This window comes from Aotus nancymaae, unplaced genomic scaffold (assembly GCF_030222135.1).
Source record: "Aotus nancymaae isolate 86718 unplaced genomic scaffold, 86718_ANA_hifiasm-v0.15.2.pri h1tg000040l, whole genome shotgun sequence".
Taxonomy (NCBI): domain Eukaryota; kingdom Metazoa; phylum Chordata; class Mammalia; order Primates; family Aotidae; genus Aotus; species Aotus nancymaae.
The window spans coordinates 56,370,569-56,383,545 of NW_026988454.1; the positions used below are offsets into that span (position 1 = coordinate 56,370,569).

Genomic DNA, 12,977 nt, shown 5'->3' on the forward strand with positions numbered 1-12,977 from the left:
ACTGGTCTCGAATTCCTGACCTCATGATCCATCCGCCTTGGCCTCCCAAAGTGCTAGGATTACAGGAGTGAGCCACCACACCCGGCAAAACAACTTTCATAAAGCAAAATTTTCAAGGCATCTGTGCTTTTTCTGTAAGCTTTTAAGAATGATACAAAGGGAGAAAACTTTAGGAACACAATAAGCACATAGAAAAGTACTCTTTATTAAGTGAAAATTTCTAAGACTATGAATATAAAAGAATTTTCAGTCTGTATCCAATAGTTGTAAGTAGTCATCCTTTTATTACAACATTTACTCTTAACCACCAAACGGAAATCTCACTAAAGTTCGAAATGCATCAAGGTAACACAAACAAGTAATGAATGAAAACGGGAGGGCATAAATGGTAGTGCTTAGTAATTGAAAAGCAAATATGTCTAACAGCATGATATTTTCTGGATAGAAAACAACAGAGTATTGTTTACACAACCATTGAAAAGAATCCATTCACTTAACAAATTGTACCAGAGCACCTCTTATGCGTAATGATAAATGACATACAGCATCTTTCTACCAGGTGCCCCACACATTCTAGGTAGATATGAATATATACAAACCACTGCAATTTAAAGAAGCACATTAAAAGGAGAACAGTATAAACTGTTCTGGAAGTTCTGAGGAGGGAAAGATCATTTCTAGTTGGGAAAGATCTCACGCCAAGTGGTATACACACTGTTAGGATTTCAAACATGAAATAAGTATGCTAAATAACTCTTTATGAACCTGAGAACCTAAAGTATAATAATACTGTATAAATAAAAGCATGGCTGAGTGCAGTGGCTCACGCCTGTAATCCCAGCACTTTGGGAGGCCAAGGCAGGTGGATCACCTAAGGCCAGGAGTTCAAGACCAACCTGGCCAACACGACAAACCTCCATCTCTACAAAAAATACAGAAAGTATCCAGGCATGGTGGTGTACGCCTGTAATCCCAGCTACTCAGGAGGCTAGGGCAGACAAATTGCTTGAACAGCTGACATGGAGGTTGCAGTGAGCCAAGATTGCACCACTGCACTCCAGCCTGGGTGACAGAGCGAGACTCCATTTCAAAAAATAAATAAATAAAAAATAAAAGCATGTTGGCTTATTAGTGGCATTAAGGGAAAAAAAATTAAAATAAATAAATAAATAAATAAATAAATAAATAAATAAATAAATAAAAGCATGTATTTTGGAGAGACCTAAGCTCAAAACTTTAATATGCCACTTGGTTAATATATGACCTTAGAAAAGGTACTCACCTGTCCAGGCCTCGGTTTTCTCAATCGCGTAATGAAAATCAGAATTAAAAATTTCTCTACTCCAAATTTAAAAAAAAAACTACATATATACTATGCTACCATTTTTCTTTCTTTTTTTTTTTTTAGTTTAGTATCCTACCATTTAAGCAATAAAGGGGCTGGGTGCAGTGGCTCACACCTGTAATCCCAGCATTTTGGGAGGCCGACGTGGGCAGATCATGAGGTCAGGAGATAGAGACCATCTTGGCCAATATGGTGAAAACCTATCTCTACTGAAAAGACAAAAATCAGCTGGACGTAGTGGCGCATGCCTGTAATTCCAGCTACTCAGGAGGCTGAGGCAGGAGAATCGCTTGAACGAGGGAGTCGGAGGTTGTGGTGAGCCGAGATCGCACCACTGTACTCCAACCTGGCGACATAGCAAGAATCCATCTCAAAAAAAAAAAGAAGGGAAGAATAGGCCAGGCACATTGGCTCACACCTCCAACTTTGGGACGCTGAAGCTGGAGAACTGCTTGAGCAATGTAGCAAGACCTCATATCTACAAAAAATAAAAAGAATTAGCTGGGCATGGTGACATGTACCTGTGGTCCCAGCTACTGAGGGGAATGAGGTAGGAGGATCACTTGAGACCATGAAATTGAGGCTACAATGAGCCATGATCATGTCACTATATTCTAGCCTGATCAACAGAATGAGACCCTGTGTCAAAAAAACAAAAAACAGATGAAAACAAAATTCAGAATGAGTAAAATGGGTATCTTACAGACACGCAAAAAACAAATGTCGGCCAAGCACAGTGGCTCACGCCTGTAAATCCCAGCACTTTGGGAGGCCGAGGCAGGCAGATCACCTGAGGTTGGGAGTTTGAGACCAGCCTGACCAACATGGAGAAACCCTGTCTCTACTAAAAACACAAAATTAGCCAGGTGTGGTGGCACAAGCCTGTAATCTCAGCTACTCGAGGCTGAGGCAGGGGAATTGCCTGAACCCAGAAGGCAGAGATTGCAGTGAGCCGAGATCACACCATTGTACTCCAGCCTGGGCAAGAAGAGTGAAACTCCATCTCAAAAAAAAAAAAAAAAAAAAAAAAAAAACAAAGCCAACTTTTCTTTTCGGTCAAATATGCGTGCAAAAAAAAGGAACTTCCTAAACAAAAGCCCTTCATATATTTCTTGCTCCCTACTGATATTTCATTTGAAACACACAACATAAACTAAGGAGCAGTTGTCTTACTTCATATTTATACTAAAAACCCAACTTCCCTTGGTCCCTTGGTGCCCTACAATCTGAATCTATTCCTCTTCTACCTTTCTGCTTCCGTCCAGATTCCTTTTTGGTTTTCACTCTTCCCCTCATCACTGAATTATGTGATCATTCCTGCCATCTAGTGGAAGCACAAAATAATGAGAAGGTAGGGCTTATTAAAATATTAAAATACAAAATGCATTTAAACAAATGCAAACAAAAGCTCTATTACAACAAATTTTAAGTACCTGCCTCACTGACAACAAACAATTATATGGAAGACCTGGGGGGAAAAAGGAAAAAGACAGAAAACCTAGGTCAATGGAGTGCAAGTAATGGAAATCTTAGTTGAAAATCTGGCTGACATTTTGGCTGAAAAAATACCCTTGGTCAGGCATGGTGGTTCATGCCTATAATCCCAGCACTTTGGGAGGCCGAGGAGGGTGGATCATCCGAGGTCAGGACTTCAAGACCAACCTGGCCAACATGGCAAAACCCCGTCTCTACTTAAAAAAAAAAAAAATTAGCCAGGCGTGGTGGTGGGCACCTGTAATCTCAGCTACTTGGGAGACAGAGGCAGGAGAATCGCTTGAACCCAGAAAGCACAGGTTGCAGTGAGCTGAGATCATGCCAGGGCAACAGAGTGACACTCCATCTCAAAAAAAGAAAAAGAAAAATACCCTTGATAATTTGGGATATATAATATTGAGAGAAGGAAATATTGGTTACTGTCTTTCACGTGTGAATTTAATTCATGGAAAATATGGATAAGAACCTAGAGAAAAAGACTCTAGAAGGGATCATGGGAATATGCTCACCACAGGCAAGATAGACAGCAGGGGAAGAAAAGCTCAGGCTTTGGAAGCTTTGGGTTTCAACTCAGCCTTACCTGCTTAATAGCTCTTATTTAACCTCTCAGAGCCCTCGTTTGTTTTCCCATCTGTAAAACGGGAATGTCACTGAACTCAAGAACTTTTGTAAAGATTAAACAGATAATAGTGGTTCTTAGTTTTTTTTTAAAAAGTAGTTATTACTAATAAGGGAAATAAATTCTAAAAATTATAATCCCAAAAATGGCTCCTTTTTACTTCATTACCATCATTGTCCTACAGATAACCCATGTCTACCTCCCAAGCTTCTTGTTAGAATGAAGCAGTGTATATGAAGTGCCTACTATATGCTTGGCACTTAGGATGATGATGGTAATGAAGTAAAAAGGAGCCGGGGCCTGGTGCTGTGGCTCATGCCTATAATCCCAGCACTTTGGGAGGCCGAGGAGGGTGGATCATCTGAGGTCAGGACTTCAAGACCAACCTGGCCAACATGGCAAAACCCCGTCTCTACTTAAAAAAAAAAAAAAAATTAGCCAGGCGTGGTGGTGGGCACCTGTAATCTCAGCTACTTCGGAGACTGAGGCAGGAGAATCGCTTGAACCCAGAAAGCGCAGGTTGCAGTGAGCTGAGAGCCATTGCACTCCAGCCTAGGCAACAAAGCAGAGGTCACTGAGGCCTTCCTGGAAAAGAAACTTGATCTGACACTTAAATGAATGGTAGAAACTGGATAAATAAGAATGATACCAGAATAAACAGAAATGTGAATAATATATTAGCAATAAACCCTTTTTTAATGGAAAAAAAAGGAAATAGGAGATCAAGAAAGCAAGTTACATTGGCTACATACTGTGAAAGGCCTTGTATAGTTGTCAGAAAAACTAATAAAGATTTTTGAGTTGGAAGTCGGTGATACATACAATCTTGAAATTTTAATCCTTCAACCTTCTAAATTTAATTTGAAATCATGCTAGGAATGACAGGAGATAGGTGCAGGAATTTTATAAGACACTATATAAATAATACCTCAGTTACCAATTTACATCCAGAAATAATCATCTACACAGTACGACAGCCCCTTTAATTCTCCTAAGATAATTAGGTACTTTCCTGTTGCTGGTAAGGGTTAAGAGAGGTCCAAGAAAAGGAGAAAAAAGAAGTTGTGCTCACTTCGGCAGCACATATACTAAAACTGGAACCATACAGAGAAGATTAGCATGGCCCCTGCACAAGGATGGCATGCAAGTTTGTGAAGCACTCCATTATTTTAAGTATCTAAATTATTTTAAAAATTAGAGAAAAAAGAAGTTAGAAACCTAAAGTGGCAAAGTGCCACCAGTGACAGTCTGAGACTGCCTTCCTGAGCTATCCTGTAGATAATAAATACTAAAATACTTACCAATAAGAAGACTTTTTAGTCTTCTATAATCTTCTGTTACATCAAAATCATCACCGGCAAATATTAACATGGGTTTTGTTCCCTCAGGGCATTTAGTGTTCTAAAAAAAAAAAAAAAAAATTGCAATTATATAATTACCAAAGTCTAAACTGTTTATATACTTATTTTATTTTATTTTATTTATTTTTTTATATTTTGAGGCAGAGTCTCACTCTGTCACCCAGGCTAGAGTGCAGTGGCACAATCTGAGCTCACTACAACCTTCGCATCCCAGGTTCAAGCGATTCTCCTGCCTCAGCCTCCCAAGTAGCTGGGACTACAGGTGCACACCACCATGTCCTGCTAATTTTTTTGTATTTTTCACAGAGACTGGGTTTCACCATGCTAGTAAGGCTGGTCTCAAATTCCTGACCTCAAATGATCCACCTGCCTCGGCCTCCCAAAGTGCTGGAATTATAGGTGTGAGCCACTGTGCCTGGCCTATACCAATTTCAAAGTAGTCAATACTTACTTATTTTCACATTCTATTAACTGTCCTAAAACCACGTCTGTGAATACTGACATTAGAGGTTAAAAACAGAGGTGGGATTTTTTTTTTTTTTTAAGAGACAGGGTCTTGCTGTGTTGCCTAGGCTGGACTCAAACTCCTGGGCCCAAGCCATCCTCCAAATAGCTGGGACTACAGCTGCGGGTCTGGCTAAGATGACATTTTTAAGCTTCTAGACTTCTATACTAAAAAAGCCATTCTTTGTCCCACTCATTTACATTATCAAATAAAAGATGGCAAAAGAATCACATAAATGGTTTTTTTTAACATTAGTCTATGCAAAGAATAATATTAAACATTATACTCGCAAAACCAAAAAAAAAAAACAACAAAACAGGACCAACCAACAAATCAAAAATAGCCTTCTGATGGCCAGCATCCTAATCAAAATAAATTTAAGGCCAGGTGTGATGGCTTATGCCTAAAATCCCAGCACTTTGGAAGGCCAAAGAGGGAAGACAGCTTGAAGCCAGGAGTGAGTTCAAGACCAGCCTGGGCAACATAGTGAGACCTCACCTCTCCAAAACAACTTTTTTTTTGGAGGGGGGATAGTTTTGCTCTTGTTGACCAGGTTGGAGTGCAAGGGTGTGATCTCGGCTCACCGCAACCTCCACCTCCCGGGTTTAAGTGATTCTCCTGCCTCAGCTGCCTGAGTAGCTGGGACTACAGGCATGCGCCACCACACCCAGCTAATTTTGTATTTTTAGTAGAGACGGGGTTTCCCCATGTTGGTCAGGCTGGTCTCGAACTCTGAATCTCAGGTAATCTGCCCACCTCAGCCTCCCAATGTGTTGGGATTATAGGTGTGAGCCACCACGCCTGGCCAAAAAAGAAACTTCTAAAAATTAGCTGGGCATGTTGGTGAGTGCCCATGGTCCCAGCCACTTAGAACTTGAGGTGGGAGGATCTCATGAGCCCAGGAAGTGGAGACTGTAGTGAGCCATGATCATGCCACTGTACTCTAGCCTGGGTGACAGGGCAGAACCTTGTCTCAGCGAATAAATAAATAAATAAAATTATAATTTATTTGTACCACTGTGCCTTTCCTATAAAAGGAAAATACCTATTTTATAGGAAAATACCTTTTATATATGAAAGGCACAGTGGTACAAATAAAATGATGTTTTTAAGCTTCTAGACTTCTATACTAAAAAACCACTATATCCTATAAAAAGTAATTTTAAATGAAGGCTATGGGCTGGGCACGGTGGCTCCCACCTGTAATCCCAGCACTTTCAGAGGCAGAGACAGGCTGATCACTTGAGGTCAGGAGTTCGAGACCAGCCTGGCCAACATGGTGAAACCCTGTTTCTACTAAAAAATACAAAAATTAGCCAGGCATGCTGGTGTGTGCCTGCAGTACCCGCTACTCAGGAGGCTGAGACAGGAGAATCACTTGAACCAGGAGGTAGAGGTTGCAAAGTGTTGAGATTGCACCACTGCACTTCAGCCTGGGCGACAGAGCCAGACTCTTGTCTCAAAAGAACAACAAACAAACAAACAACAACAAAAAAACACACAAATAGCCTGGCATGGTGGTGCACACCTATGGTCCCAGCTACTTGGGAGGCTGAGGTGGAAGCATCACCTGAGCCCAGGGAAGTCCAGGCTGCTGTGAGCCATGCTCACGCCACTACACTCCAGCCTGGGATACAGAGTGAGACCCTCAAAAAAATAAATAAATAAAAATAAAATGAATGCTAAATTAAACTACCTAGACATTCACATGAGAAGCAATATAATTTTACATAAGCTATAGAAAGTATAGGCCAATTCTCATCAACAGGGTTGAGATTCTTACTATAAAAAGTATTTTCCCAAGCCGGGCGCAGTGGCTCACGCCTATAATCCCAGCACTTTGGGAGGCCGAGGCAGGTGGATCACGAGGTCAAGAGATTGAGACCATCCTGGTCAACATGGTGAAACCTCATCTGTACTAAAAATACAAAAATTAGCTGGGCATGGTGGCGCACACCTGTAGTCCCAGCTACTCAGGAGGCTGAGGCAGGAGACTTGCTTGAACCCACGAGGTGGAGGTTGCGGTGAGCCGAGATCACACCATTGCACTCCAGCCTGGGTAACAAGTGAAACTCAGTCTCAAAAAAAAAAAAAAGTATTTTCCCCAGTTCTAGATTTTCTATATCAAATAGAATGTGATGTGATTAAAAAGATGATTTAGAAGCCACCAAAGAGGAATAAATGAAATAGTAAAAATTCTTTAACTGAAGGAGTAATTTACAGAGGAAGGTGAATGACTTTTGGTCTGAGCTTCCTATTAATTCTCTGTTCTGACAAAAAATCAAGGACTATCCAAAATTCAGCAACAAAACAGTACAAAAACCAAACACCCTCTGCCCTAGGACCAGAGGTCACCTGTTGCTTTGCTGCTCACTGTGACCACTCTTGTTGACATTCTCTGCTTCCAAACCCTGAACCTTAACTGTCTATACTTAGGAGATAGAGATGTGCCTAACATCTGTCTGTCAGACAGAGAAGTTGAAAGGACCTTCCAGATCTAAGAACTCTTCCATGCTTCCAGCAATGCCATTCTGACCCTCGGTCTATGGGGTCTATTTATGTGTAAAGAAGGGAACAAAAAGATTCATCAACAACAACTTTCGGCTTTCAAACCATCCTGACCATAATGTATAGTAATTTTGAAAAAATTTTGAAGTTGTCACCCAGTATACACAACGCAAAAATACAAATAAACACAAGTTATGTGAAACAATACTTGGGTGGGCACAGTGGCTCACACCTGTAATCCCAGCACTTTTAGAGGCTGAGGTGGGTAGATAATTCGGTTTTAGGTGAGGAGTTTAAGACCAAACTGGCCAACGTGGTAAAACCCCGTCTCTACTAAAAATACAAAAATTAGCCAGGTGTGGTGGCACATGCCTGTAATCCCAGCTACTTGGGAGGCTGAGGCAAGAGAACCACTTGAAGCCCGTGGGTGGAGGTTGCAGTGAGCCAAGATAGCACCACTGCACTCCAGTCTAGCAACAAAGCAAGATCCTGTCTCCAGAGAAAAACCCTAATACTTAATACATACGGCACTGATATTTTTTAATCTATTCCATTTTTAAAAAATACTAGTCACATGCACATCATGAAAACCCTGAACTAGGTAGGAGACTACAACAGATGAGCTGGTTGGGCACGGTGGCTCACACCTATAATCCCAACACTTTGGAAGGCTAAAGCTGGGAGGATCATTTGACCCCAGGAGTTCGAAACCAGCTAGACAACACAGTGAGACCCCCATCTCTACAAAATATTTATAAATTAGCCAGCTGTGGTGGTGCATACCCATGGTCCCAGCTACTCAGGGGGCTGAGGTAGGAGGACTGTTTGAGTCCAGGAGATCAAGGCTACACTGAGCTGTGATGCCACTGCACTCTGCCCTGGGCAACAGTGCAAGGCTCTGTTTCATAACAAATAAAAAAAAATTTTTTAATCACACAATATTCCAAAGACTTTTTTTAATTAAGAAATGAGGCGTCGACAGGGCACACTTTGGGAGGCAGGGGCATGAGGATCACCTGAGGTCAGGAGTTCGAGACCAGCCTCGCTATGATGTTGAAACCCTGTCTCTACTAAAAATACAAAAATTAGCTGGCATGGTGGTACACGTCTGCAGTTCCAGGTACTCAGGAGGCTGAGGCAGGAGAACCGCCTGAACCTGGGAGGCAGAGGTTGCAGTGAGCTGAGATTGCACCACTGCACTCCAATCTGGGCAACAAGAGGAAAACTCCATCTCAAAAAAAAAAAAAAAAAAATTTTTTAGAGAGGTGAGGCTGTGAGAGCCCAGCCTGGGGTCCAGTTCAGAAGCGCACAGTGACTCAAGTATTTCATTGCTTTGGAAGTGAAATGGAAGAAGTAGAGGAGCTGGCATGTACTCATCAGCTAGCACTCCCTCCCACTCCCACTAAGCTGATGATGAGCTAATGGCAGTGGTAAAGGTGAAATGGAGTTTTGCTGGTCATCTCCAGGGATTTCTGGATGGCCCCAAAGAGACACTACAATAATATGACAGCTGGGTACCCCAGCACTTTGGGAGGCTGAGGCAGGAGGATCTCTTGAGCTCAGGAGTTTGAGACCAGTCTGGGCAACATAGTGAGAGCTTATCTTTACCAAAAAAATTAGCTAGGCGAGGTGGCATGCACCTATAGTCCCAGCTACCTGGGAGGCTGAGGTGGGAGGATTGCCTGAGCCCAGGAGGTCAAGGCTGTATTGAACTGAGACCGTACTACTGTTTCCCAGACAGGGTGACAGAGTGAGACCCTGTCTCAAAAAAAAAAAAAAAAAAAAAAAAGAAAGAAAAATAATATGAGGGCTTCCATTGTAATCAAGCATCACAGTTTAGGTACTTTACAAAATACTTTACAAAATATTATCTTTACTGATAAGCATTTTCACATATATTATCTCATTTGGTGTTGTTATACTTATTTTATATGTGATTCCAATTGAAGGTCAAGGAAGCCACTGACATGTCACAGCACCAGATGTCACCTGAATAGCCAAGACAGGCCTCAAATCCAAGTGTTCTGCCTCTAATGCAATTTCAGACCACTGCTCTGCCTGTAGAGCAGGACACTGCAGTGACTCACTAAATGGGGATCTGGTAAACACCTTTTATTCCAAACTCACAGGATAAAGTTACTTAGTACAGGAATTCTACCCAACCTGGAAAGCAAATCTTCTTCTTAAAGTCAGGCTGGGAAAAGACTGATTATATATTTTTGCTGTAATTCTTTCTACTAGACCATGAGCCTCAAAAACTCATAAACTGAGAGCAGTTATATAACTTTCTATTACAAACAAAAATATCACTTCTCTCAAAGCCCTAGAGTCCTAATCTTGGTTATACTGACCATATGTGTGATTCTCACATATGGGCCTCAATCTCCAAATCTACACAAAAAAGAAAATTATTTAGGCCTTATCCAAATGGCTGTGAGGTCTAGGTGAAATAATGTATTTGATGGGATAGATTAAGCCTGAAGCAGAGTTCTGAGTTTGTACCTAGGAGCTGAGTTAGAAGCAGTTTGTACTTAGGAGCTGAGTTAGAAACCTCTTCCCACCTTTCTAAGAGTATTTTTACTACTATTTACTACTTTCTATTTCGTAACACCATTAAAACAAAGACAACACAAAGACGCAACTCCCCAAGGGTGAATTGAGCTGCCATTTGGTGGTTAGTAACCAAATACTATAGTATCAGTAAAGACTTTCCTGGGTTTAGAACAGGACTCAATTTGAAAATTCTACAGGTTTTTCTAAGGTTCCATAAAATAGGTGCTGTGATAATTCAGAGGAAGAGGACAGCATTTAAACTATAGGCCTATGGGTGCCTTGCCTCACACCAGACAGAGATCCCTTGAGCTCAGGAATTTGAGACCAGCCTGGGCAACATGGCAAAATGCTGTCCCTACAAAAAAAATATATAAAAAAATTAGCTGGACGTGCTGGCATGTACCTATAGTCCCAGCTACTTGGGAGGCTGAGGTGGGAGAGGATTGCTTGAGCCCAGGAGGTTGAGGCTGAAGTAAGCCATGTTCATGCCATTGCTCTCCAGCCTGGGTGACAAAGTGAGACCCCGTCTAAAAAAATAAATAAAAATCAAACTATGAAAAAAAGTCAAAAAAATAAATAAATAAACGAACTTTAAACCATGGCCTAGACAAGAATTAGTAACCACAGTCTGAAGTCTAACAGCCACAAGGTCAACATACGTTACTATGTACTACAAATATATTCCTCTTTCTAAAAGAAAGATAAAATAAAATTGCATTTTTTTTTTTTTGAGATGGAATCTTGCTCTGTCGCCAGACTGGAGCACAGTGGTGCAACCTCAGCCTCCCGGGTTCAAGCGATTCTTCCACCTCAGCCTCTCAAGTAACTGGGGCTACAGGTGTGCACCACTGCACCCAGCTAATTTTTGTATTTTTAGTAGAGACGGGGTTTCACCATGTTGGCCAGGATGGTATCAATCTCTTGACCTCGTGATCCGCCCACCTCAGCCTCCCAAAGAGTGCTGGGATTACAGGCGTAAGCCACCACACCCAGTCTAAAATTGTATTTTTATCCTAAAGCATATCAAAATAAAAACACAAAATTTGGCCAGGCGTGGTGGCTCATGCCTGTAATCCCAGCACTTTGGGAGGCCAAGGCGGGCAGTTCACAAGGTCAGGAGTTCGAGATCAGTCTGGCCAACGTGGTGAAACCCTGTCTCTACTTAAAAAAAAAAAAAAAAAAAATTAGCCGGGTATGGTGGCAGGCACCTGTAATCCCAGTTATTCGGGAGGCTAAGGCAGGAGAATTGCTTGAACCCGGGAGGTGGAGGCTGCAGTAAGGTGAGATCACACCATTGCATGGCAGCCTGGGTGACACTCTGTTTCAAAAAAAAAAAAACCCCAAGCAAAAAAACAAAAACACAAAGCTCTTGATCTACAACACTCTATCAGTACTCTTCACCACAAGATGTCACTACTGGCCTAGAGAAGCATTAAAAAATATTTTCATTTCTATGATCAGTATCTTACCTTAATGTCTTTTAGAGAGACAAAATTCTCAATACCTAATTCAATCATATCCAGAACATGGTAGTCATACATACGACCTGGAAGGAAAATGTATTTTTAAGCATGTATTTTTTTCCCAAAGAGCCACCTTACATGTACCCACATGATCTATGTATTCAAAATGTCCCACTATCTGCCTCGTTTCTTTCTCCCTACATCCCCCCAAACATATCCCACTTTCTTCCATTTTCAACTCTACTTATTGAGTGTACGATATTAGTCATGGAAAGGATCTTAGATATTACTTAGCCCAACCCCTTTATTTTATAGAAGAATCAATGACAGCCCACAGAAGGTAAAGGGCTTGCCTAAGCCAGTGAGCACGCCAGGCTCAATCTCAATATACCGAGGCAAAGGTTCTTTTTCAAATCTATTTATGCAATAGACATTACAGAAGGGTTAATTTTTGCGGGTCAATACACTTTTTTTTTCTAACTCTAATATTGATTTAGTACATATATATTTCATATTTTTAAAAAATCTACAACTTAGGGTAATTTTTTCCACCAATTCCAATGGATCCATGCTGTGTAGGAGATCAGAGACACTCAATGCAAGCACAAGGTAATGGTGCTGCATCTACAACTCAATAGGCAGGGATGCTGAGAGCCCAAACAGGCCACACTTCCTGTTCAAACCAGAATTTTATTCCGACAGAGACAGAAGGCAATGGCATTCTAAAACATGAATTACCAAGGAACCTTTTCATTATTCTTTCTTACTTGTGGCACTTCACTGTATTGGCAGGGTCTTATTTATATGCCCCATGCTTTACTTGCAGACTGATATAGAATTTTTTTTTTTTTTGAGATGAAGTCTTGTCCTGTAGCCCAGGCTAGAGTACAATGGCATGATATTGGCTCACCGCAACCTCCGCCTCCCGGGTTCAAACAATTCTCCTGTCTCAGCCTCCCATGTAACTGGGATTACAGGTGTGCACTAACGTGCCTGGCTAATTTTGTATTTTTAATAGATACGGGGTTTCTCCACGTTGGTCAGCTGGTCTTGAACTCCCAACCTCAGGTGATCCGTCAGCCTCGGTCTCCCAAAGTGCTGGGATTACAAGCATGAGCCACTGTGCCCA

At 41.4% G+C, this 12,977-nt stretch overlaps 1 protein-coding gene and 1 non-coding gene across 6 annotated transcripts in view; one reads left to right on the plus strand and one right to left on the minus strand.

The window, feature by feature from the left end:
• Positions 1 to 12,977, minus strand: part of RPF2 (ribosome production factor 2 homolog) — a 57,701-nt gene that overhangs the window by 22,482 nt on the left and 22,242 nt on the right. For all 5 annotated transcript variants that reach the window (XR_010336649.1, XM_021670487.2, XM_021670489.2 and 2 more), the window contains exons 6-7: positions 11,855 to 11,931; positions 4,760 to 4,859 (exon numbers count right to left, since the gene is read on the minus strand). Coding sequence is in view for 4 of the 5 variants with exons in the window: in XM_021670487.2 (XP_021526162.1) it covers positions 4,760 to 4,859; positions 11,855 to 11,931 (177 nt within the window). In the remaining variant the exon portion in view is untranslated. The remainder of the gene's footprint in view (positions 1 to 4,759; positions 4,860 to 11,854; positions 11,932 to 12,977) is intronic.
• LOC135268485 (U6 spliceosomal RNA) lies at positions 4,523 to 4,629 on the plus strand. The gene has a single exon (XR_010336801.1). It is a non-coding gene; the product is annotated as a U6 spliceosomal RNA (small nuclear RNA).